Source organism: Stegastes partitus, unplaced genomic scaffold (genome assembly GCF_000690725.1).
Source record: "Stegastes partitus isolate 25-593 unplaced genomic scaffold, Stegastes_partitus-1.0.2 Scaffold912, whole genome shotgun sequence".
Taxonomy (NCBI): Eukaryota; Metazoa; Chordata; class Actinopteri; family Pomacentridae; genus Stegastes; species Stegastes partitus.
The window spans coordinates 222513-248486 of NW_007578643.1; the positions used below are offsets into that span (position 1 = coordinate 222513).

At 38.1% G+C, this 25974-nt stretch overlaps 1 protein-coding gene across 2 annotated transcripts in view; it reads left to right on the forward strand.

Moving 5' to 3' along the window:
• The first annotated feature begins 1686 nt into the window (after positions 1 to 1686).
• Positions 1687 to 25974, forward strand: part of castor2 (cytosolic arginine sensor for mTORC1 subunit 2) — a 32521-nt gene continuing 8233 nt past the window's right edge. The window contains exons 1-8 of one of the 2 annotated variants that reach the window (XM_008293785.1): positions 1687 to 2005; positions 9769 to 9839; positions 13034 to 13227; positions 18693 to 18825; positions 19560 to 19683; positions 21024 to 21134; positions 23595 to 23722; positions 23845 to 24707. In XM_008293785.1, the coding sequence (XP_008292007.1) occupies positions 1893 to 2005; positions 9769 to 9839; positions 13034 to 13227; positions 18693 to 18825; positions 19560 to 19683; positions 21024 to 21134; positions 23595 to 23682 (834 nt within the window). In that variant the 5' untranslated portion in view covers positions 1687 to 1892 and the 3' untranslated portion in view covers positions 23683 to 23722; positions 23845 to 24707. Of the gene's footprint in view, positions 2006 to 9768; positions 9840 to 13033; positions 13228 to 18692; positions 18826 to 19559; positions 19684 to 21023; positions 21135 to 23594; positions 23723 to 23844; positions 24708 to 25974 lie in introns of those variants that run through there. The other variant, XM_008293784.1, reaches the window with a different exon arrangement.

Here is a 25974-nt window from a genome sequence, read left to right on the forward strand (position 1 = left end):
CTGTTAGACTATATTTTCTGCAGATTTTGTATAAGTGCAGCAGCTCAAGCAAAATCACTTTTGATACTTAGAAAACTCTCTATTTACCTTATAATTAGTGCTTGACTATACCTCCTGTGAGAAGTTTTAGGAAACTGCAGACCTATGAAATAGCATATCATTCCATTTACCAGTACACAGGCCTGTAATGATACAAATAAGCACAAATCATTAAAGGTTATATATATTGTGTAATGGATGTTCCATTATTACCCAAAACTCAAAAATGTGTTGGATACTTCTTAGGTCGAGTCTTCAAACACACACAGTTTACTAAAATAGAGACAGTACAACAAAGGCCTATTCTCATAGTGGAGACGCTGAATATAGTTGATGTTTGCCATTTTTGCTAAAAAGAAAAAAAAAACTAAATAGTTACTACTAATAATTATCTAATCCATTTTCTGAAATGTTGCTCCTTTACTTGCTTTCAGACAATTAATAAATAGCCAGAAGAGTTCTTGCAGATTCAAGAAATATCTTCAAAACACTGTTTTCAAAGAGCAGACTTAGCTGAAATGGGCATGTGAGGGAAATAAAGCTCGCTTGGCTTAGCATAGCACAAAGTCTGTAAACACTGGATTGGTTCACCGATAACAAGCAAACTGTCTTGGTTAACTGGCAACAAAAATTATTTGCTAGCATCTCTAAAATGAAGTCTTGTTAATTTACTCTGTGCAAAAACAAAAGCATGAAGTAAAATTAATCATTTTACCGAGTTATTATTAGCCACACTATTTCTTGGCGCTTAACAATTGTGAGGCAATCAGCAGGACTAATATAGCTAGCTAGCTACCTGGACGCTGGAGAGTCATACTTATCTTACAAATGTGGTCAGTTGAGTTTCTGAAGAGGCTCAAAATATCACCAGAGCAGTGCTAAGCAATTTTAAAGGCTTTCATGATATTTCAAACATAGCTGACCAATTATCTTTTGAGAAAATAATGGTTACCTCTGCTAATTGAACGTATGCTAATATGCTAACTGAAGCCAACCCACAGGCAGAAAGCAAATAAACACACCTACAGGATTCACTGCTAGCAGTTTTTTTTTCTGAAATGACTGATATAACATAAGAGCCACACAATTCTGCCAAAATGTAATTATTTGTCAAAAGCTATTCGCTGTATTGTCAAGATTATATTTGTTTACAACTAATTTTATCTTGATCAAACAGTCATAACACGCAAATATGCACAACTTTATGTCTGCAGTGATAACTTAAACATTTCTTGTAATCAAAAAATGGTTGCAGTTTGTTATGTATTTGTTAATTAGCAATGACATTTAGGGGCAATACTGTGTGTGTGTGTTTGGTACGTCTAATATCCCTGTTTAATTAAAATGATTTACATTGTATACAAAATAAAGGGACTATCTCTTTGGCAGTTATTCTAAAATATAACCTTAATGAAAGAAATAATGTCATTTTGATGCATTAATAACATTTCAGGCACAATGTAGGGGCTAAAGTGGCAAGTGGAAAACTGCATTAAATGAGCTGAATTGGTCCTTTAACAATTGGACTTGGTATAGGGGCGTAGAAAAGGAAATACAAATGCAGCAATTTCTTTGCACGTAGCTGGGAAGGGGGCTTTTATTCTGAAAATCTGCTCTCAGCACCGTGCTCGGGTTGTGCGCAGGTTTGACGGCAGCTCCGTTTTTACCTCTTTGCTTTCTTTATTCCACCCTGCCTCCCCATTTCTTTCTCTGTTTAATACGCCTTAGCCTGCCCGTGTGCGTGTATTTATTTATTTATGCATCCCGTTTGAAAGTGTTTAGTTTTTTTTTGTTTGTTTGTTTGTAATTTTTAACATTTTTTTAGTCGCTCCTCAAATGAGAAGACGTAAAAGATGGAGCTTCACATTTTAGAGCACAGCTTGAAAGTGGCGAGTATAGAGAAAGAGGGGATCCAGATTTGCACTCACGGATTAATAAAACTCGCCTTCTTGGCCTCCAAAACAAGGTAACGTAACTTCGTGGACGTCGTGGTTGATTAGAAGCACACAGTGACTCGTGTTTTTCACCTGCTCCGGTGTGCTGTTTACTGTAAAGGCGCTGCTGCTGCTGCTGCTGCTGCTGTTGCTGCTGCTGTTAACATTATAGCAAACTAGTCCTGGAGGCTGCACGTACTTGTGTGTTTTCTGTTCCTGCTTGTTGGTGTTGTGTTAATGCATTTATTTTTTGCCACTGTGCGTGTTTATTTTGAGAGCAGCCACCAGTTTCCAGGCCTATCCTTGTTCTGTAGTGTCATTTTGTAGCTTTGTGCCATCTGTAGCTGGGTCGACGCCAGCAGGGGTGTGTGTGTGAGTGTGTGTGTGTGTGTGTGTGTGTGTGTGTGTTTTACATCTATGACCATATCAGACAAACTTGAACCAGCAGCAGACGACATTTACAGTCCACACGCTGGATTGTGTCCAGTAAAGTGGGTAATAACTGCCAGTCAGCCTCAGAAAACTTTCAATTTAAATAGCCAGGCAGTGACATGACAACAGGCCTGCAAACACTTGCCACTGCTCTGTTTGTGTGTGTGTGTCTGTTTATAGTCTATTACAATCAGCACAAGCAAATTATTTCGCACTATGGCTGCCCTGGCGATTTTACAACAGGCAAAGTCAGTCCAAGTGTGGCAGAAAGCTGGTAATCAACGGTGCCTTTGTGCTGAGGAGAAGTTACTGATAAAACACAGAGCTTTCAGATTACTGATTACTTCATGCAATTATAATTAACTCAAGTAGCCTTGCAACCACTTGCTGCTGCATTATTGCTTAATCTTCAGATTATTCATATGTCTAATCTAGATGGATGTACGCTTTATCGTTCCACAGGGTAACCTGTCTTTGATGCAACACAACAACATCCTAATGCAAAGTCACACACACAAATATTTCGCTTGTACAACAGTTCATACACAAAACTAGCCTAATTTCACACAGACGTTAGTTACGATCAGTATATATATATATATATATATATAGTGGTTTATACCTAAACCAAGGATTCTGGAAAATAAGCAGTAATAAAAATAGAAAATTGGTAGAATGAAACTTATCAAAAACATTAACATCATAATACAAAACTACACAAGTATTTTGCTCATGCAGGAATAGACATGTAGACATTAGTTGCAATTAATAAAAAAAAAAAAAGATTTCATCAACCAGCAGTTTGTCAAATAATAATAATAAAAAAAAATATTAGTTTTAAATAGCAAAAACAGTTTTATTCAAACCAGTGATTCTAGAAAATTAGCTGCAATAAAAATACATGGACAGAGAAAACTAATAGAATATTTGCTGTCTAACTTTAAAAATAAAAGAAAGAAAGAAAGACATTTTTTTCAATCACCAGTCCAACCAAAAGACATTTAATTCATAATATTAAAAAAAAAGAGGAAGACACTGGAAGCTGGAAGCAGAAAATGTTTGCTAGAAAAAATGTAAACATACAAGAATGGCCGACTAGTTTTTCCTGCTAATCTAATCAGCTGATCAAGTCATCAAATAGTTTCTGGTCTTCAACTCAACAACCTAATCTCATGACTTTCAGCTCCTCTTGGTTGGATGTTTAACTACATATAGACACTTAGTACTGCAGTGATCAGTGTATCATCTGTCTCATATAATCATCTGGTCGTTTTGAGCTTTTAGCATAATATCTGCTTTAGCTGCATTTTAATGTCTGAAAAAGGCTGAATTTAGTGTTACCATTGAAATGGTGGCTGTCACACTGTACATACTTTACTACGTGCATTTTTTTTTTCCATTTGCGTTTGGTAAACAGTTTGCTGCTCAGCTGAAAAGTCCCAGAATTTTTGTCATGCCATTGTTACTCACAGTTCAGTCACTCATGACTTCACAGTTCTGTCAAGAAGCGTACAATTGTTTGTTTTCTACAGAATCTGTTTACTACAAATCACAATTTTTTTACAATTTTATAAATGATATAGAATAATGGGATTTTAATGATATATCACAATTAGATACTTTCCCTAACTGAGCAGCATGTCACAGATGAGTAGTGGATTGTAACGTAATGGTAACAGACTATTGGAAAGTTGAAAATCCAATCATTCTTTACATTTTTGCAGTTTTTGCCTCTGATATGTGGTGGAATATTGGTGATTAAAAAAACCTGAACATGCCTTTTCAATCTACTGGCAGGTTTTTGGGTTCAGAGGGTTAAACCCACATTTTTTGTCGTGGCATGTTACTGCTGCTTTCATACTAATCAAAGCAACAGCTAAACAAATCAAAAGTCTCTGTATTTTGCAGATGGCAGTTTGATTTTTAAAAAAGCAACACAAAGGCTATATAAAAGAGCCATAATATTTTATACAAAATGTTAAACGGAGATTAAAATAACACTGGCTGTTAGTAGCAGTTCATCACACACTGACATTTCCATTTGGTCTGTAAGGTCTGTAACAGTTGAATCTGCAACAAAAGAGCAGTGATTGCTTATGTTAAACGCTGTTCAGCTGGTTCTTTCACAGCAGGAGGCGTCACATTTTCATCCACTTAAAATGAAACAAACTGGTCTCAGACTGCTTCAACATCTCCAGCGTGCATGTTTGTTATCTTTACGATTTGTGTCCCGTCTGTGGGTGTCATTATGCATTATGAACACGGCTACACTTTTTACATTTCTGGATGAAACTGGCGCTTGTTAAGAACTTGCATTTTGCTGCAGCTTTCGCTTTGTGTCTTTGTTGTAAATCCCCCCCACGGAGGTGATCAGGCCAACTGAGCAATATGATCATGATCATCTGTTCAGTTTCAATTTTTGTCACTGTAAGTAGGATGTTCTCTGGAAAAGCAGCGACAGAGAAGTTTCCAAAGAGTTCTGTGATACCTCGAAGGATTCATGTCTTCCCAGGTAGACTTGGACACACGATTTGGAGTTTGGGGCAAATCCTAAAGTGGGGCACCTTGTGTAGGCTGGACGTTTGGGCGGTGATGGAAGCCGTCCATCAAAGATTACATAAGTTCATATTGTTTGACTGCAGGACATGAGTGTCCATTAGATGACACCGGTTGTGCAGCTTGTCTCTTCTTCTAGCTATTTTTCTTATTTTCCGTGTAGTTCCTTCGACCTGACTCTTCTGTCTGCTCTCCCATCCTCCAGCTAATGTTGTTGGAAGCAACAGCCTTGGCACACCTCAGCCTTTGATAGGCCCGTACAACAGCGCTCTTTCATCACTAACGCAGACCTGTATTGTGCCTCCTTTCTCCACTGATGCATGCATGCTTGCTTTAAAAAAAAAAAAAAATTTGAATCTATTTTTGTTCTGATGTTTTTACATCAAGTGTCTCATCAAATGTTCCTTGTCTTTTTATGCATGCATTCATAAAATTAATTAGTTTTTTTTTTTGTTTTTCATTTTAAAGACAAACAAGATTAAAGAAATAATTAAAACCTCCCAGCCTACCCAAAGCTGAAAATCTAGCAATTGTGAAAAAAGTCTAACTATGCTCTGAGCAGTTCCATCAAAGAAAAACAATTCAAACGTGACATGAGGGGATTACGTAACATACCTCACAGTTAAGCCTGCTGAGGTAAATGTATGCCCTGTGGTTGTCTTTAAAAATAAATTTCATGTTTGTCTGCTGCAGATATATCCTTACATATAAATACGGCTGTGTATCATTGGAAAACTATTATAGGCCACAATTCTGGTATGAATACAATACTGATATGAATGCTCTACTTTATTCAGTACCATAGTTAGGAGAATATAAAAACTGTTTAGTATGACTCTCTTTTAGATGCTAAACTGCCATGTGCGCAAGTGTTTAAGCTGCCCTACTCTTTATTTTTACAGAAACAGTAGCTCAAATAACAAAAGTACACAGTCCCACTTATATCGAATAACCATTGTGCAGCTTTTTGGCTTATTTTAGTTGCTTCTTTTGCTTTTCTGACCCGTCGTCAACCTTGTTTCCAGCAGCAGCAGCAGACTACCTGCTAAATACACAGACCAAGATAGCACTCAGCTGGTGAACATAGTGAAGTGTATAATGGATAAAGGGTATGGCTCCAAATTAATGTTGTCTGCAGGATGTGCAAAGAAGTTAGTGAAATTTTAGGAGGTGTTTATATCAGCGTTGTGTTTCCAGCTCGGCCCTCGGCCCCCAAATGGCCAAAAAAATCAATTAATGCATCTTTTAAAGAGCAGCCTTTGGCATGTGCTTTTGATAACACAGGGTTTTAAAGGTTTTTTAAAAAATCCCAATATACCCTAGGAAATATATGAGATTCTGATTGGGTATTTGATTCCAAGTTCCCACTGGGAAAATCCTTCTTGAAGTGTTGATGTTTGATAACCAGCCTTAGCTCTCTGAACTACAAGCAGTTTCTGGGCATTTTTTTATTTTATTTTTTTGGTCCCGCTACCTTTTTACTTTCTACAAACTCATTTGTCACTGCAATATAAAGTCTTGCAACTCAATGGAAATGGCAAAACCATGGCTAGAAGTAAGGAGAACCGAAACACTTTAAATTTGTTTCTGCAGCCTGCAAATAAGCCTCATTTTGTCAGAAACTCTCTGATTTTTTCGCTTGTGACTGTTGGTTACCGCTGAGCCAGTGATGGCTTCACAAATGTAACAACAAGAACAGAATTTTTTTGTTTTTTACAGAATCTAGTTCCTACTAACTATTTATTTTTGGCATATTTTACATGAGACATGCAGAATCAAGTGATTTTCATAAAATATAAGTTTATTTGGCTGAAAGGCACATCATAGACAGTTCAAAAACCATCGGCAAAGTGGAAATCTGAGGATTGTTCATGTTTTTGGCTCTGATAAATGACGCAATTTTTTAAGGTAACATGCCTTTCAAACCTGCCAGAAGATTTGGGGGTTCAGGGGGTTAAATATGAATATTAAAGATTTAAAGATAAATTGTAAAATTTCAACTCTCAAACCAAATGAATTCATGTAAGACTGATTGGTTTGGGATTGTTTTGTGTTTACGCAGATAAAAAATCAACATAATATTAATATGTTCCCTGAGTTGGTTTTTTTAACACATTTGCTGTGATTTAGTCAAAGGTTGTGGGTGGTGTTGTAGTGCAGCACCTGACAATACAAACTCATTTAAAGGCTCCCTGTGAAATTCCTAGCATGCACATAGAATGCGAGCAATGCAGGCTAAATATTCAGTGATCTCCCCCGCAGTGGGGAGTAATACAGTGAAATCTCTGCAGCGATTTCCATTTCATTGTCAGTCTGGATGGAACAGAGTCAAAGAATAAAGTACAGTCATTAAGCAGTTCTCATAATGACATGACAGCGATTAGAGGAGTGTTATCAGCCCGGGCACGAGACAAAAGCTTCACCGCAAATCATTTTAATGTTCTAGCTCTGCAAAACACCCTGCAAGCCAAAGTGACACTTGACAGCTCATTTAATTCCAAGAGGAAATGCTGTTGCTCCCATACAGAGAATTGCTGAGAGACTTTCTGTTATTCTGCTGTCGTTCTTCACACCTTTCAGCCAAATATGAAGTGTGAGCATTCAGTAGCTGGCCTGTAAAGAATGTGATTATTACAGGAGTGTGGTGCGTGTTGTTTTTCTAGTGCGTTGATTTCCTTTGTGGTAGCGAGAGTTTGTTGGGCTTGATTTCAGGCTGTTTTTTTTTTTTTTTTACAACATCCTTCAGCTTCTGACAAAACCGTTGGTTTAATGTACTGAATCTTGAAAGTTGGATTTCAAAGTCAGCACAGAAATGGTCACATCTGACTAATGACAGTTGAGACATACAATATTTCAGAAAAACATGGTCTTATCAAAATCGTTTCAGGAAAACTAGTGAGTCTGCTGTGGATGTCATTTTTTAAATACTGCTACAAATGTGAACCCTGTGTTTTGATTCAATGAAAATGATACTTGCATTGAAAAATCTCATTTTTCAACAAATACTAGCCCAAACCTCTCAAATGTCAAGTGTAGTTTAAACCACAGAATCAGTATAAAATATGGAAGTAGCCGCCATTATGTCACTCATTGATTTGTGGACTACAGTTTTAAAGTCTCAGGTGGGAAATTTGTCCAGCTTTTTTTTTTTTTCACAGTACTGATTTGGTCCTCACAAGGTAGCCTCACGATGAAAAATACCCTGCTTTATTGTCTATTTTACCCTAAATGGGATCATAATTTACTAAATGAATACCACACGGTCACGAAAAAGACTTGAAACTAGCGATTGAGACCACAAACTCATAAGGAAAATGTTTATTGTGGTAATAAATCAAATGAAAAGTAGTCACTTTCTCATAGATTTCTACACAATCTGACCTCTTTTTGCAAATGGAGTCGTCCCCTGCTGGCTGGTAGAATGGATGCAGGTTTAAGTCACTTCTGCTTTGACTTTACTTTATAGACTGGGGGGTTATGTCACTTTCTTATGTACAGTCTTGTGGTTTAAACACTGGATGCTTTACAAGAACTTTGATGACATGAAGTCCATCAAATTGGCAAATTGGCAGTTGGTAAGTTTTGACCAAAATCAGGAAGTATGTGATCATGATTTAGGTAAACAAGCACATGAATTTGACCACAATAGCGTTCTGTACTTGACAGTTTTCAAGTCAAAATCTATCGTGAGTGAAAATCCAGTATGAGTGTTTGCACTGATTCCATTCTCTTTTTATGATATGACACATCATCATCTTAAAAACAGTTTCACATAAACATGTAGACTCCAAACAAGTGAAATGAGGTAAACTATTTTGTATTCAAAGCATGAACCACTATCTTGTTTCTATTTAACATTTGTCTCTACTGGCAATCTGCATTTGCAAGTTATTGGCCTGATTATTGCAAGTTGCAGTTGTCAGTTGAAAGGATGCAAATAACTGCAAAATGCCTAGTTATGGTTTGTGCAGGGCTGACAAGTAGAGCTGCTATAAGTAATTGATTTGCTGTCAACTATTTTGAAGATTGATTAATTGGTTTGAGTAATTATTTACAAAAAACGTCTAAATTCTCTGATTTTAGCTTCTTAAATTTGAATAATTTCTGGTTTCTTTACTCCTCTGTCACAGTAAACTGAGCATCTTTGGGTTGTGGACAAAACAAGACATTTGAGGATGTCATCTTGGGCTTTAGAAAACACACTGACGTACATTTTATTCACCAAACAACCGATATTAATTCTCAATCAATCAAGAAAATAATCAGTTTAGAATCTGATTAACTACAGTCGACTTTGTACCAGTCCATTACCGCATGGCTACACTGCCTAAAATATACATACCTTTAATATTATCAAGGTAAATCTGATCTCTTGTCTTGATAGAGACCTCAGCTCATTTTTAGGTCTTAACCTGAAGTTTGTGTATTTAGTAACATCTCTGGATCAATGAGATTCCTCTCACAGCAAGGTCTGGCCCTCTCTGTGTCGGAGAGGTTTATATTGGAAGCAGAACAGCACTGTGCTTTTTTTTATGACTTGGTTATGAGCCTCATATTCAACATTAAACGATAAAGACGACATTTACAGACAGTTTAGCTTTGGTTCCTGCATGTCTCGTCATTGCAACTTCTCACATGAATCTGTCTCTTTAATTCTTTAAACTATTTGATGTTTATGCTTCAGGGAGCACAGGCTGACATGACTTATGTGGTCCAGCTTTGTACAGCTTTTCTCAGGCTTCTCACATACTGCGTCCACTGTTTGATCTGTGCTGTGTTTTTCTTTTCTTCTCTGTTTCCCTTCCAGATGCAAGTTTTTCAGTTTGACGGAGACTCCGGAGGACTATACCATTATCGTTGACGAGGAAGGCTTTAAAGGTGGGCCTCTGTCAAAGTCACTGTGGCAACCATAGATCGGGCGGCAGGAAAAGATCACATTGTGTAATCTCTGATTCTGTCTGGCACTACGTAGCTTCTACTGCCAATGTTTGAGCACACTTTGTTATTATAGATGTGAGGCCAAGCTGCCGCTCGCCGTGTTTTGTGGTTGGCTGAGTGAGTGAATCCATGTCATTACACATCCTTTTCCAGGGTGACCCTCCTCGGTTACCCTGGAGACTACAGGCTATTTGTTGCATAACTGCCGCAGGTATTTTCTACTGGTGACTGGCTCGGAGTGTGTTAGTGCCTGTTTTATGTCCAACCAAACTACAGTGTAAAACTCAGGAAAGCAATGCAAGACAACACTTGGAAAACTCCCCAAAAGGACTGAAAATATATTTTTTCTTGACCCCTAACATGGCCAGTATACTTGAAATCCATATGCGTGTTGATTTGGTTCAATTAAGCCTTAATACTGAAGGAAACATTAGAAACTTTGTTGTTACAAAATCCAATTAATTCTCAGTAACCTGTGTAAACTAACATGTAATGTAATGTAACATGTAGTTTGAGTCTTACCTTAATATTGTTAAATACCTAATTAATCTATGGGGCTCAGTTATTCAAAAAGTTTAATGTGGATCAGAAAGTCCCATGTTTTGCTATTTAGACTCATTTTTGAAGAAGTTTTCAAAGCAACACTGGGTTGGGTCAGCCTGTTCCAGATAGAAACTTTTCAAAATCACCAAATTCAATCCAATTTTTTTGGTTTGAAGAGAGAAAATGGCACAGAAAAACAATAAAAACATCCTCTTTCATTTTGAATTTCTTTTAAACAGTCAAACCTCATCTGACCCACAACAAATGCACATACATACATATTATTACTCACAAATATGTTGACACTCATCTCCTATGGTTTATTGATATACAGCCAATTATACAATTAAAGTTTAATATGTTAGTTTGGGGGATTATTTTACAGGCACAAAATATTTTTTTCTTTTATTATAGCCTAATGTCTACTCTAGCTACTTCATTATTTACAGTAATATCTTATCAAATTAAGTGCAAAGTAATACATTCTTAATAATAAATGTAAAGCTACTACATGATGTAAATATTATTTGACCAGTTAGTAAGTTTAACTACATTTTCGTATCTAAAATCCACCTGACTCCGAACTTCAAACGGGGATCAGGATAATCCAGATTTTATTCAATCACAGGTGTCTCCGTCCTTAAAAGACGTTTTGAACAACACGTGTGGAAGGTTTGATCCAACTCAAAACCCAGGACTGGATGAATGTAATCTGATTGTAGAATCCCTTTTTTTCTCTTTCGAAAAACCTATTTTCAAAATTTGATCCAGTCTGATCAGATTACTGCAGAACAGCTGGTCCCTTGACGTTTAAAGGTTGTAAATTAACTGCACTACATTGAAGTGGAGTTTGGCTAATAATTAAGCTAAAATGTTGTTGATATTAAAGTCCTGTGGCGCACTGACAACAATACTCTTAGATGTTACTATTTTGTTGAGTTTTAATCAGTATCAGTGGCGCAATTCACAACTGTTTCCTTTATAGTTTATTGAGCTCATTATTTCCTTGATTAAGTGACTAATCAAATAGTAACAACCCCCCAGAACTCTAAATATTGCCATATTTACACTAAACAACAACAAAAAAAACGTTTTCAGCTAATTGCATTCATCAGTATAGTGTTGATAGTTTCTAACCTGTGGGATTCATTATTTTGTTCCTCTTCTTGGTGTGAAGCACTCTAAGCTGCGGTGTCTCTGCAGTGATTCCTCCAGACATCATTAAACAGTTGCAGCTACAAGTGTCAGTTTAATGACAAATGGTAAAAGTTGGTGTGACAAGGAGTCATGAACCCAGTAAACTGACTCATTAATGTCTGTTATACAGCAAGACCAGCTAACATTAGCCACCAGAAGCTACTGGTCCAACCACCAGATCAGGTAAAGCTGCAGCAAGAACCCCTGAGTCTATTTGATTTATGAAAAAGCACATTTTATTACTTATTAAACAAATAATAAAATAAAGGTGCTATTTCTTCTTTCAAAAGTTTTACAGTTTTATATTTAAAGCAAATGATTCTACAAAAGATAAATGTCCTAGTAGAATTTATTTATTTTTAACCCTCCTGTCACATTTTTACTCACTGTAGGCTCATTTCTCACTGTAATGTAAACTCCTGCAGTATAACACAGTTATACTGCCATAAAACAAGAGAAAAAAGAAAAAGCAAAAGTTGAATTTGATTGTGTTTTACAAAAATTCAACGAACATAGAATTTACAACATTTTTCCAAGTATCGTCCAGTGTTACCAATACTGGGGAAAATTGTAGCTCTACATATTATAAATATTTTAGTACTTATACTTTTAATTTGTTTCCATACTTTTCTCTGATCTGCTCTATTTTAGCACTGCCTGCAGTTCAGTGAAAAAGTCCCTGAATTTTTAATCATTTGCTCTTTGGTCACAGCTGAGTCACTTCTGACTTCTCAGTTGCACTAAGAATTTTTCTAGCTCTAATATATGGTGTCATTTTGCCATTATTTCATTTAAAGATTGCATGCTTTAGAAACCTGCTGGCAGGTTTGGGGGTCCAGAAGTTTAACTGTGTCTTTAGTTTCTGTCTCTGAATGAACTGACTTTAAAATGCTGAGAAATGTTGGACACAAAGATCCAGAATGTGTGGTCAGACAGGGTGAGGAAGACAGTCTTGACTACAAGCTTCTCTACTACGTGGGCTGCTGCTGTTTCACTGATCGAGTGGAGGATCGAAGCTGTGAATAGTCGTGTATTTCCAGGTAGTGAATCAGAGTTGCTTCACATTTCTTTAAACAAGGAGCATCTGCATAAAAGATGGCAAAACAGGAAGTAGTACACGTGAAAAAATAAGGAACAGTCATTACTCACGCTCCTCACGGACTTTAACAACAGTTTCTTTTCTGGAGTCGGAAAAATGTATCATCGCCTGTGCAGACGTCCAGAACAACCAGTATAAATAGTTTAATGAACTGGCTGCAGTTTAAATCACTGCATTAAACAGACCGCCCTGTGTTACTGCCACAATTAACAAACTAGTCTCAAATCTTATTATTATTTAACTTTAGAACAGCATGAGTGTACGACCGACTCTTCCTGTTTGTTTTGGTTCACAGAGCTGCCTCAGTCCGAGCACATCAGTGTTGCCGATGCCACATGGTTGGCCCTGAACGTGGTGTCGGGTGGCGGCAACGCTTCCAGTTCGCAGCCCATCGGAGTCACCAAAATCGCTAAATCAGTCATCGCACCACTGGCCGACCACAACATCTCTGTTTTCATGCTGTCGACGTATCAGACAGACTTCATTCTGGTGAGTGTGGTCAATATTCTCCAACATGACTCAACATAACTCTCCAGAAAACCAGTGTCGCTCCTGCAGAAGTGGAAAGATTATTTACTCAAATACTGTATTCAAGCACAGTTTTGTGGTACGTGTACTTTACTTAAGTATTTCCTTTTTATACAGCCTTATACATCCACTCCACTATATTTAAGTGGGAAATAATGTCTACACAAGCTTTTAAAGTACAACACATAATTCAAAATTAAACCAGTGTTTTCCAGTCTTTTTGGCTTCTTACAAAAAGCAGTGTGCAGTCAGTAATAAGTTCGCCAAAGATAGACTTTTCCTCTAAACTTCTCACTTGGTTTCATTTCATTTACCATCCAATGATCCAATGTCTCCCTGACAAGAGAACTGTTCTTCTTTCCTCTCCCATTAATCCTCTAAACCCTGTTTTCTACTCCTGTCTTATTTTAATTTTGTGTGGGCTTATTTTCTTTACTGAAATATAAAGTCCTGCACCTCCATGGAACCAGCACAACCATGACTAGAAGTAGAGAGAACTCAGAAATGTTTTTTGTGCAGTGTGACTCAGTTATAATGCCATCAATCATAAAAAAGAATAAACAAAACATACATTTGTTTGATTATTTATTTCACATTATTTGAAAAACCCTAGAATCAACATGTGCAGCATTTTTCCAAGTGTCTGCAGGTGTTACCAGTACTGAGGGGGGAAAAAATGGTGACTCAGTATACTAAACACAGCCTGCAGTTCAGCTGAAAAGTCCCTAAATTTCTATCACATGGCTGTTCGTCACAGCTGAGTCACTAATGGCTTCACAGTTGGATCCAGGAGTGCAGAATGTTAAGGCTTTTTTTAAATTTTATTTTTTATTTTTTTGATTATGTGATTAGTTTCTTTTTGGCATATTTTGAAATGGCACATGTAGAATAAAATGATTTTGATAAAATATCACACTTTTAAGGATAGATTTGGTTATTTTTTACCACAAAACTGTGCGGAATTCAGGATTAGTTCTAGGACTGTCAGAAAATCCAACAATTCTTTCTGCTTTTACAGTTTCTGGCTTTGACAAATTGAATAATTTTGGTTATTTTTCAAAGATAATTTGCCTTTCAAACCTGTGAGCAGGTTTTGGAGTTCAGAGTGTTATTCATGTGACAAACCCTCAGACTTGTCTGCTTTCCCTGTACATAAATCTGGATATGAAGTAGTTTAAACCAGCGCCACCTGAAGCAGCTTTACAGTAACATGCCACTGACAAACTCATGCTTCACTGTTAATAATCGAATGATGTCATATGTAATATTATATTATTCAGGCAGACCAAACCAGGACTTTATACTATATTCTGCTGCTATTTACTTTTATATAAGTAGGAATTTTCATGCAGGATGCTGACCTGTAATCAAGTATGTTTACATTACTGAATTCATATTCTTACTTAAGTAAAGGATCCAATTTTTTTTCCACTGCTGGGCTCTTGACAGCAAACTGATGCTGAAAAAGACTTAACATTCTTACACCAGAACTTGTAAAGCTAAATCTGAAATTTGAAGTAATACTTACTAAATCATATGTTTTTAGTATCATTAACCTCCAGTCACTCAGAGATTTCAACAGTGACAAGTACGGAAATGATATTAACACTTGCTGCTGTTTAACCCACCTTTAAGTTGTTGAATTGCACGTTCATTGGAAGCATCATTGTGATGCTTTTTACCTGACATGTATTCAAGCTGTGCTGCTGGTGTCGTGGCAGCAATTATAGGAGAAGGAGAAGATGCTGACCTCACAAGGCCTGACCCTTTTCTTTTATGTATTACAGTCCTCGGCTTCACAACATACTTTATATGTTGCATTATTTCTCTATTATGCAACTACTGGCAGCACGATTGTTTACATCCACTGCGCCTGACATAAAAAAGCAATAACCTTGGATATAGTGTACCTTGTACCTTGCACAACCTTCCACTTCTTTTTGATTTAGGAAGAAATCCTCTCTCATAGAGAAATATTCAGTCAGCCTTTCTGGCCACAGGGAGTCCTTTTTTATTGCCTTGCTTTAGTGGAAAAACAAGGTCTGCTGACCAGCTCCAGCATGTTTATGAAAACGAAAGAGGGAAAAAAAAACAAAACCTGGGTCGACGTTGATAATCTGTTGCGTAAAGGGGATCAGCAGCTCAGCCTCTTGCTGGAATTCAAGGTATCATACTTGGGCTTGTTTCCTGTCTCGACACTGGCTGCCTCCTTCCCACACTCTTAATTGTGTGTCAGATGAAAAGACGCAAAAAAGTAAAAGAAAAACACTGCCCTGACCCCGTCATCCACGCCCTCCAGCCATCTTCTTCCCCTGTCCTTGTCTCACATGGCGCTGGGTTGCGTTACCGAACCTCTGAGCAGACAGGAAGACAGACCAGCTTAAGATATGCGGTTGTTTTTTCATTGTTAGGATTTTTTGGGTTACATAAAGCAGTAAAGCCTGACCCAAATGTTTAATGCACTCATTTAGGCTGAGCCAGAACTTTCCTGTGCGAGTCTGAGGAGCAACACACTGGAATCTAACAAGCAACTGCAGCTCTGTTACACTCAAATGTAGTTGTTTTTTTTACCAGCTTCAGAGATCAACTTTGTATTGGAGATGACAGAAAGAGGCTTCATATTTTGAGTTGCATCAAAACAATAATTCCCTTGTCAATTTACACAGCTCCATTATATTTGATGGAATATGACAACCAAATTAAAAAGCCTTTATCGTTGTTGCAAAACATAAGCAGCTTTCTGTCGGCTGTGTTATTGATATTTTGAAATATAGTTGTCATTTAATCCTCTAAACTCCGAAGCAGCTTCTGGGGTTTTTTGGGGGGGGGGTTCAAATCCTATGACGGTTTTTACTCAGTATGGGATCATTTTTGATTTCAATATGAAGTTCCTGCGCCACCAAGAAAAAGCACGACTATGACAAGAAGTAGAAAGAACTCAGCAATGTGCTGTGTGACACTTTTGTAATGCCATTAATCCTAATAAAAAAGAAAGAAAGAAAGAAAGAAAGGGGGGAAAAAAGAAAACCTAAATTTCTTTATTTTACAAAACATGCAAAAATCTGGAATCAATATGTAAATTTTTCCAGGTACCCAAAGGTGTTACCAGTATTAGAAAAAAAAGTGGTGACTCTGCATGATAAGGATATTTTCCTGCTTACATTTTAAGTTTGTGTCTGTACTTGTCTCCTCTCTGCTCTGTGTAAACACATCCTGCAGTTCAGCTGAAAACTCCCTGAATTTTTGCTTCATGACTGTTGGTCACAACTGAGTCACTCAAGGCTTTTTGGTTGCATCAAAGAGCACAGAATTTTTTTTTATTTTCGGTAGAATCTGGTTGCTTCGAGCTGTTTAATTTTGGCAAATATTTTAAATGTTTTCCCACATTATACATTATTAGTTCAAGGACCTTTACAAGTTGAAATTCCAATGGTTGTTTCTGTTTTTGCAGTTTTGTTTGTTTGCATGTTTGCATGTTCTCCCCGTGCAGCGTGGGTTCTCTCCGGGTTCTCCGGCTTCCTCCCACACCATCCAAAAACATGTTGAGGTTAATTGGTGATTCTAAATTGTCCGTAGGTGTGAATGTGAGTGTGCTTGGTTGTCTGTCTCTAAGTGTGGCCCTGCGATGGACTGGCGACCTGTCCAGGGTGTCCCCTGCCTGCCTTCACCCTAAGTCGGCTGGGATAGACTCCAGCCCCCTCGCGACCCTAGTGAGGATGAAGCGGTGTATAGATAATGGATGGATGGAATAAATCTGGACCTCTGGAAAGGGAGAACAATGTTTCCAGCTTGTTCTTTATATTTAAATATTTAATTCATATAGCACTTTAAATTAAAGTACATTTAGCAGGTTTCATCAGCTTAAGTCATTCAGGCTGAAGCAGCAGGAAATGTTCTGATAAACCTGTCACACGTTTTGATGCGCAGATGTTTTTTAGTATTTTGAAGTTGAGGAAAAACACACTTCAATATTTTTTATTCTTTGGTCTATTCTTCTGTTTCTAACACTGTGGTCCAGGCAAAGTCCTAATAGACAAGTTGTACCACTCAGCAGCCATGTTGTTTACACCACCAGGCATGTTCTTTGGCCTAACAAGACCAGGTCCCTTTATAAATGAATGAAAGCAGCTTTTTGCCCTAAAATAAAGTTTACCTTTTTTTTTCTACGTTCTATACTTCTGCAGTGCGACAATATGATTGGTTTGACATTTCCCGGTTTGGCTGTTATAAAACAAACAAATTGGCTTTACGAGGGAAAAGGCAGGACATGCATTACACAACCACTATCTCTGGCATTACAGAACTCCACCATAGATTTCTATTCAAGCTACCTAAAGAGGCGAGTCTCTTTCCTTTATAATGTCTCTGCTGCAGGCTAGATTGCCATTGAAAGTATATATATAAATATATTCGCTGCTCCCACACAAAGATCATAATGGTTTTGGCAACCTTTCTCCACCACTGCTGTCACTACTCTTCTTCAAGATGAGATATCCTCAAAACTAATATCTTTGAATTTTGTTGTGAATGTTAACAATTCCCTGAGGATAAATCTCAATGTCTCTGTTGACCTTTTTACCTTCAGCTTCCACTCGTACGCGTGACGTGTTCACAGCTACATGCTTACGTGCGCCACTCTTAATGCGGTTAAGCAAGGATCAGAAAATACAAAAGGCTTTTAAGGAACTTGATTAAATGCAGCCCGTCTCCTGTTTTCTTGTGACTTTGACCAATTAATTCCTCTATTCTACTCAATTTTTCTATTGACTTTAGAGCAGTTTAAAGCAACATGGAAACTTCCTGTCTTTATTGATCTATTTACATTTTATTTTAATTCAGTTATTTATTCATTTTTAATCGAAATTTACTTGTTTCCACTTGCTTCTTTCTCTTCTTTACGTTGTACAGCATCTGTTTTTGAGAGAAACTACACTAATACGCTTGCTTTGCTATGTTGATCAGCTGTACTGTATGCAGGCTTTGTGCTGGTTGTAAAAAGAGACCCAAGCCTGAAGGCAAAGCCCTCGATTAGCTGCATGTGGCCGTAAACAGCCTCTGGCCTTGAAACTAGCTTTCAGCATTGACACATGAAGAAATACATCACAAGCAGAAATACGAGTTTCTTTTGGTCCACTTACATGAAACTCGGGTACAAGCCGTGCTAAAAGCAAATAATACAATTTGCGTTTCCTCAAACTTGCAGAGTTGTTTTAACATTTTGCAAATCTGGCTGAATATAAACAGTCCAAACCCTTTTTCTGGTCATTAGCAGATGAATCCGCATACAGTAAAAAAAAAAAAAATCATTAACAGCATTTTATTATAAAGTAACTTGCTGTCGGCATTTCCCATCAGATGTTTTCATTTCTTCACTGTTTTAATTAACATCTCCTCTCAACTCACCTCATCCATGTCGTCGTCCTTAGGTTCGAGAGCGAGACCTGCCCATGGTCATGCACACACTGTCTTCCGAATTCACTTTGCTTCGGGTGGTCAATGGAGAGACTGTTGCTGCTCACAATCTGGGAGTCACCAATGGCTTCGTAAAGCCAAAACTCGGTAGGTGTTGACAAAAGCAAGTTAGCGTGTCTTTATGTCTAGAAGTAAGGCTTTTTTATGCTTTCTTCCTGCAGTAGAAGTCTTTTCCCACTTTACCAAATATACACTGTCTGCTGAACTTTGCTATAACCTGGAATGTTGGATGTTATATAATGAAGTTCAGTCTAATTTTTGCTAGATGGATTCATATAAGACAGCAGTGTCAAGGTTGAATGGTCAATTGTGCATGTTTTCACAGCTTTGAACTCAGTGAACCTGCTACGTTTAACTTATATTTAGCATTTAGGCTATGTTTACTGAATGTTTACTCGGGCTCTACGCCAAACTAATCAGCAAAATGTTAAAGAAATCGTTGGTGTGGCCTCTTGTTCAAACAGATGTGCAAAAAGTCGAGTGCAAACAACAGTTTTTATATCACAACATCACAGATCGTCTAAAAACAGCAGCTAACTTGTTCGCGTTATATTCCTCAGTAGTTCTTGTGCTGTAAGCACCAGTTGATATAGTTCTATTTTTCAGAAATCATATGAAAATGAGCAGCTGCACACAGGTCTGTTCCAATTTATTAATTAAACTGCAAAAACTGCAGTTCTCAAGCTCCACTTTTAACCCAGCAGACAGTTTAAGTCGTTCAAACACTGATAAATTGAAGTGTAATGAGGGACATTATTGCCATGTAGAGTTTTGATAATGCCTCTAAGCCCTTGTGTATTCTGTCATTTTTTGTTTTTCAGTGCCCCGTCCCATCATTCACCCCTTATCTAGTCCCAGCAACATGTTCTGTGTGACCAGTTTGGACCCAGACACACTGCCCTCTGTAGCCACCCTGCTCATGGACGTCATGTTTTACTCTGGAGGGTAAGTCTCTTTATTTTCAAACCGGTTACTGACAAAGGCCTTTTTATGTGTTGCCAGCATTCAACTTAAAACTGAGCTGAAAACTAAAGACTGGAGGACATCATCTTTTTATATTACTCTAATAAAGTGTAGAGGTTCTCTAGAATGCCTCTTTAAAGAAGTGTCCACTATTTCTACACATGAAGGTCAGTTTACTCATCATGGGGAACCTGTAAAAACTGTTAAATAGTAATTCTACTCGCTCTGGAAGAGCTTTGCCACACCTCAAGAAGTTAGTGTAGTAGTTTTGTTGTTGTTGTTTTATTAATGTATTTAGCAGCTACCAGCTCTATATATGAATCAATAGCAAAAACTTTCTTTACCTTTTCTGGGGCTGCATCTTTAAGAATAGTGTCACTGTGTTGTCTCTACTGGCACTCATGTATCATGTGAGGTATGTTTTGTGATAAACTGTAGTACTCCCATGCTTTTAAAGCTAAACCTAATCAAGCTAATTCTGGCGCAGGTGAGGCATCTTTTTCCACAGCTGTCGACCAGAAACCGAAGCCAAAAATCTGATGACATCATGACACAAGAGTTACATAGTGATCGGGAAGAAAAACATTTGTTGCATTGAAGTGAAGCCTTTGGGAAAAAAAATAAAAAATACAAGGCGTTTACTCAAATATGGACGTCGATGCAATGTCAGTGTTGTCGTCATCATCCTTATGAACCATTTTTGAATACTAAAAAGTAGGAGCAACCTTTTAAGATATTGAGACGACAGCAAGAAACAATCTATTAATGTGCATTTCTGCATGTGTTTTTGGGAGCATGTTCTGTACAGTATTTGCTACAGCAACATTAGTTGCTGTAGTAAAAAACAAAATGTTTGCCTTTACAGCTGAGGAATTAACAACGGCTTCTTGCCCCTTCGATGAGTCAGATCGAGGGCTTTGGCACTGGGTATTTTTTCACCGACATGGCTGACTGGGACACCCAAGAAAATGGCCATTGTTAATGTAAAATCTATACGTGCAGCATTACTGATGACATCTCCATCACTCAGCTGTTTTTTGTGTTTCTTGTTCATTAGCAGGGACACGCTGGCTTTCTGAATGAGCTGCAAGCTGTAGACTTTACTGTTCAGTTTTTTTATGCCCCCTGGTAAAAAAACAAACAAAACAACTGTGTCATGAAATATATAGAGATAATCTGTTCTTTGCTGCTACAGAATACAGTTTTGTATTTGTTATCAGCCACCAAAAACTACCTTTATAAAATGAAAACATCTGAAACTTGACTGGACATTGGTGAAAAACTCTAAAATCAAAAACTGTGTTGTGTTTCTTTTTTCTCAGGCCAAAAGAGCCTGGAGCATCCGGCGAAGACTCCAGCCACATCCGCTTTTTCTCCTTCTCCCTGATCGAGGGCTACATCTCTCTGGTCATGGATGAACAGACAACTCAAAGGTGAGTCGAAGAAAAACACCTCTGACGCAACAACATGTTTATATTGCTGCTGTGTAATTATCCACACTTGTTCTTTCAAGGTGTTGTTTTCCTCGGGGGACGTTAATGCAGGGGGAACAAATTTCTGATTGTTTGAGGGGGTGATTAGTTTGTTGCTAAGCAATAGCAATGCAGTTGGGTGTACACAATATACTTAAGTCACCGTGGGTTTCAGTCTGACTCATTTATTCTCCACTGAGTCCCCCACTTTCTCACAGCGTACTCTCTCATTAAGCAGATAGGCCATAAAGAAACCTGAGCAGCTGCAGATTCCTCATGCTTTCTCTTCTATTACCACCACATTAGCATCAGATCACAGGTTGTTCATTCAGAAATGAAGCGTGCCTCATATGGGTCAATAATGTCTTAAAGCCATGAGGAGGTAAAATAATAACTGGGCCAAACTGTTATTTTTTTTTTTTATTATATTTTTTTAAGTTCATATTTTGTTTCTGCAGCATGTAGGTCAGCCTTGTCCCCATGTTTTATGCAAGACCTAATGTGTTGCCTTAAAGGGATAGGTCACCCATTTTCCTCCACTTTACAATGGCTCTCTTCAGTGCAGCAGCATGAACAGCGGAGTTTACCTGCTGCTATTTATCTGTCTTTGCTGTAATTGCTAAATGGTTTATAGTTAGCTTTGGGCTGCACAATTAATTAAATATTAATCATAATTATATCTTTCCACAGTTAAATAAATATGACTGGCTGCAATATTGACATTTATGTGATGTGCTTTGATGATAGAAAACAGCCCATGTAGATACAGTAATTTGGTATTTATTTTGGTAAATCTATTTTTGTTCACACACTTGTCTGATCTGCTGAACTACAGTACCTGAGTGGAGACTAGAAGCTTCTGTGTGCACAGCCACCTCACTAGTAGACATTTTACAAAATAGCGGTAAATTGTGTTGTCTACTGGCATGCAGACGTTTAGCAAATAAGACATTTTGGGTAGAGCTTTTTTTTATATTCAGGCTACAAGAGATGCATTGAATTCAGAGAAACCTTAAGTGCAATTAAGATAAGTTGTCCATAAATCAATGAATAGTCCATAAAGGGGTGTAACGGTATTTGTATTTGTATTTGTCCCGTCCCGTCATGGTTCGGCCGTCACGGTTCGGTGCAGGCAGTCACACAACGAATACGTCTGATTATTTTAAAAAGCTTAGGCTACACATCAATCCAGGTGGCGGTAATGAGCCTGAAAGCTGCCAGCAACCAACATTACGGGATAAGCAGGCGCAGCAGAAGAAAAATGGCGAGTGTGGAGTTAGAAGAGCCACCAGCTTCATTTAGATCACGCGTATGGGAGCACTTCGGTTTCCCAGTGCAGTATAACGGAGATGGCACGCGTGTGGTAGACCGGACAAAGATCGTCTGTCTGTGTTGTTTCACTGAGGTGCGGTATGCTTCTGGCAATACATCAAACATGCTAACGCATATAAGACGGCATCACCCCGACCTGCCAATCACCGGTGCAAGGAAAAAGACGCGAGTGCAACAACTGATCCCCGCTGTTTTTAAGCAGCCTCTTGACATGAAAACAGACAGGGCCAGCAAAATCACAGAAGCAATTGGCATATACATATCAACATCTATGCGTCCATATGCTGTAGTAGAGGAGCCCGGCTTCAAGTATTTACTCAAAGTGCTTGAGCCACGCTACAATGTCCCATCCCGTGCGCACATCAGCCAGTCTGTGGTCCCTACCATTTACAAGCGTGCACGAGCAGAGGTAGAGTATGAGCTGTCTGCTGCACAAACTGTTGCACTCACAACTGATGGGTGGACCTCCCGTTCCACTGAAAGTTACCTCACCATTACTGCCCACTTCATCACATCTGAGTGGGAAATGAAAAGCCCAGTTTTATCAACACACCCAGTATATGAACAACACACCAGCACTCACCTGACTGAGAAGCTACAAGAGGCAGTAACAGAGTGGAAACTTGAAAAGCCCAGAACCATTGCAGTAACCACAGACAATGCAAAAAACATTGTTAATGCAGTCAATGAAGCAGGACTGGGTCCACAAATTGCATGCTTTGCCCATACTTTAAACTTAGCATCACAGAAAGCTATGGCAGTCAACCAGGTGTCTCGACTCCTGGGAAAAATCCGAAGACCCGTTTCTTTTTTCCATCGGAGCACAGTGGCTGCACATATTTTAGCGCAGAATCTGACTGATCAGGAGGTGAGCGTTGCAGAGAGCGTGTTGAGATCATGAAACCTCTGAAGACAATCACCACAATACTGAGCACTGAAACAGCACCATCAGTTTCCATGATCTTACCACTAAAAACAATGATCTTGAAATCTATGGAACAAAATGATGAAGACACTCCTACTATCAGGGAAATCAAGCATGCCATCAGAGAAAATCTGCAACAACGATATTCTGACCCTGGGCTTCAGGACCTCCTTCACAAGTGCACTGCCTTGGATCCAAGGTTCAAGACACTTCACCACCTGGAGCCTGCCTGCCAAAAACAAAAGTCTATGAAGACCTCATCATCACGGAGGTCCTGAGCAGAGCTGAACAGGTATGTATGCATTTTACACTAAGAATGATTTTTTCATATTTTTAAAAGTTCATGTCTTAACTTGAATTGTTGAACTCTGAACTCACGTATTATTACTTTTTTTACCCCATTTTTTACTGCAGGACGCGACCAGAGAGACTACAGAGGCCAGTTCATCAACTTCATCAGAGGCGACTTCATTTCCAATGACAGCACAGTTTGAGGCAGCATCTTCCCCTCCACCAAAGAAGTCAGCCATGGCAGAACTTTTTAGCCCCCTCTTTAGAACAGAGCAGAGGAGCCAGCCAGATTGGATGCAGCAGTCAAAGGATGAAGTGTATGCCTACATGGCAAAGGACTGCATCTCAGTTGATTCCAGCCCGCTTGCCTGGTGGAAGGCTCATGAGTCTCTTTATCCTCACCTTGCCATGTTAGCAAAGTGTTACCTGGCTGTACCTGCCACCTCAGTCCCCAGCGAGAGGGTTTGCTCACTTCAGACAACGTAGACAAACTAATTTTTTTTTGAAGAAAAACCTCAAAATTGAATGACACTTTAGTATTACCTTCTAAAGCGGTCCATGGTTGACCTCACACACTCAGTTAATTGCACATGTGATGCTCCTAAAGGCACAGATTTTATTTTTTTTTATATTTTGTAGTGTATTCATTTTGTATTTTCACACCTGATGATGCGATTCAGTTCTGTATATATTTGTATTAGCCCTTGGCTGGAGTAATTGAAACACTACTTATTTTTGTAGATTTTCAGTTTCGGAACTGTTTGATTTTTTTTGTTTGACTTCTGTCAGTATGGAAATATTGCTATTGTGAGACTATTTCATTGTTTACATTTAACTGTGCAATACAACATTCTTATAATGTTACCAAAGTTGCCAGTTGGCAAGTGCTACCTGACTGTCTCAGTATATACCTGTTACCTAAAAGAAAGTGTTTTTTCTTTTCCTATACGAACAGAATGAATGAATGCTATTAGAACCCTAATGCATTTGTTTTATGTTTTATTCTATTTATTTTTAACTTTTTATAACAGGAGTTGGTTTTTAGTTTTGCAGTCTTTTCAAAATAAATGAAAAAAGCTAGTTTTACATGTCTGACTTTTTGTTGCTTTTTTCCCATTGTACCGAACCCGTACCGAACCGTGACCCCCATACCGAGGTACATACCGAACCATGACTTGTGTGTACCATTACACCCCTAGTCCATAAAGTTAGATTCTTCTTTATCTGCCATCTGTGCTTGCAGCAAAAGAAAAAAACTTAAATAAACCTCTACTTGGAAAACATTTACAGGTGAGAAACTCCATGGAAACCATTTTCTTTTAAGGAGAAAAAAAATATGCAAAAGGGACAAGTTATTATTTTTTGTTTTTAATGGTAGCTGCACTAAGTAATGCCAAAAAAAAAAAAAATCAGTCACACAATGTGAATATTTATAGGTGCTTTTATAACTAAGTGTCGAATTAGAAGCAGAGAGTCGAGTCTTGGCAGCCCTGCTGGTCACAATCCCACCAGAATTTCTAATCAAGCATTTTATTCTAATGCACAGTACTGAACAGAGTTTTAAGGCACTAAAAGCAAACTGAGAATGCTTCCAAAAATTATCCTGTGAATCATTTTATTTATCAATCAACATCATACAAAGTGCAGCAACCAGAAAAACACCTCAAATCAATACTTGGCAAGACCGCCCAGTACTCCTCGGTGCACTTGTTTTTCAAAGTGTTTGTCAGGTTGGTCGTTCAGCATCTCGGGGAACTTTCCACAGCTTCTCTCTGGATGTAGTTTGTCTCATGATGTAATCCAGTACTGACTCCGTGATGCTAAGATCAGAGTTCTGAGGTGTCAGACCTAGGGTTGCAAAGGGACGGAACATTCCCGGTAAATTTCCAGTACATTTCTGGTAAATTTACATGGGAAGTTAAGCTGGGGAATTTTGGAAATATTACATATTGGAAACTTTACATGGGAATAATGGGAATTAATGGAATTTATGGGAATTAATGGGAATTTAAGGGAACTAACTGGGAATTGAGGGTAATGTAATGAAATTGTATCATATCACAGCATCACATTTGAGGTAGGTAGCATTTTTATATGCTAGCTACGGCTTATTTAGCATTTAACTTATCAGCTAACTATATACTAGATTAATACATTTATGCTAGCTATGGCTAGCTATGGCTTATTTATGCTTGCTATGGCTAGCATATATGAAATGAAAAATACTTTATTTATCCCAGAAGGGAAATTCAG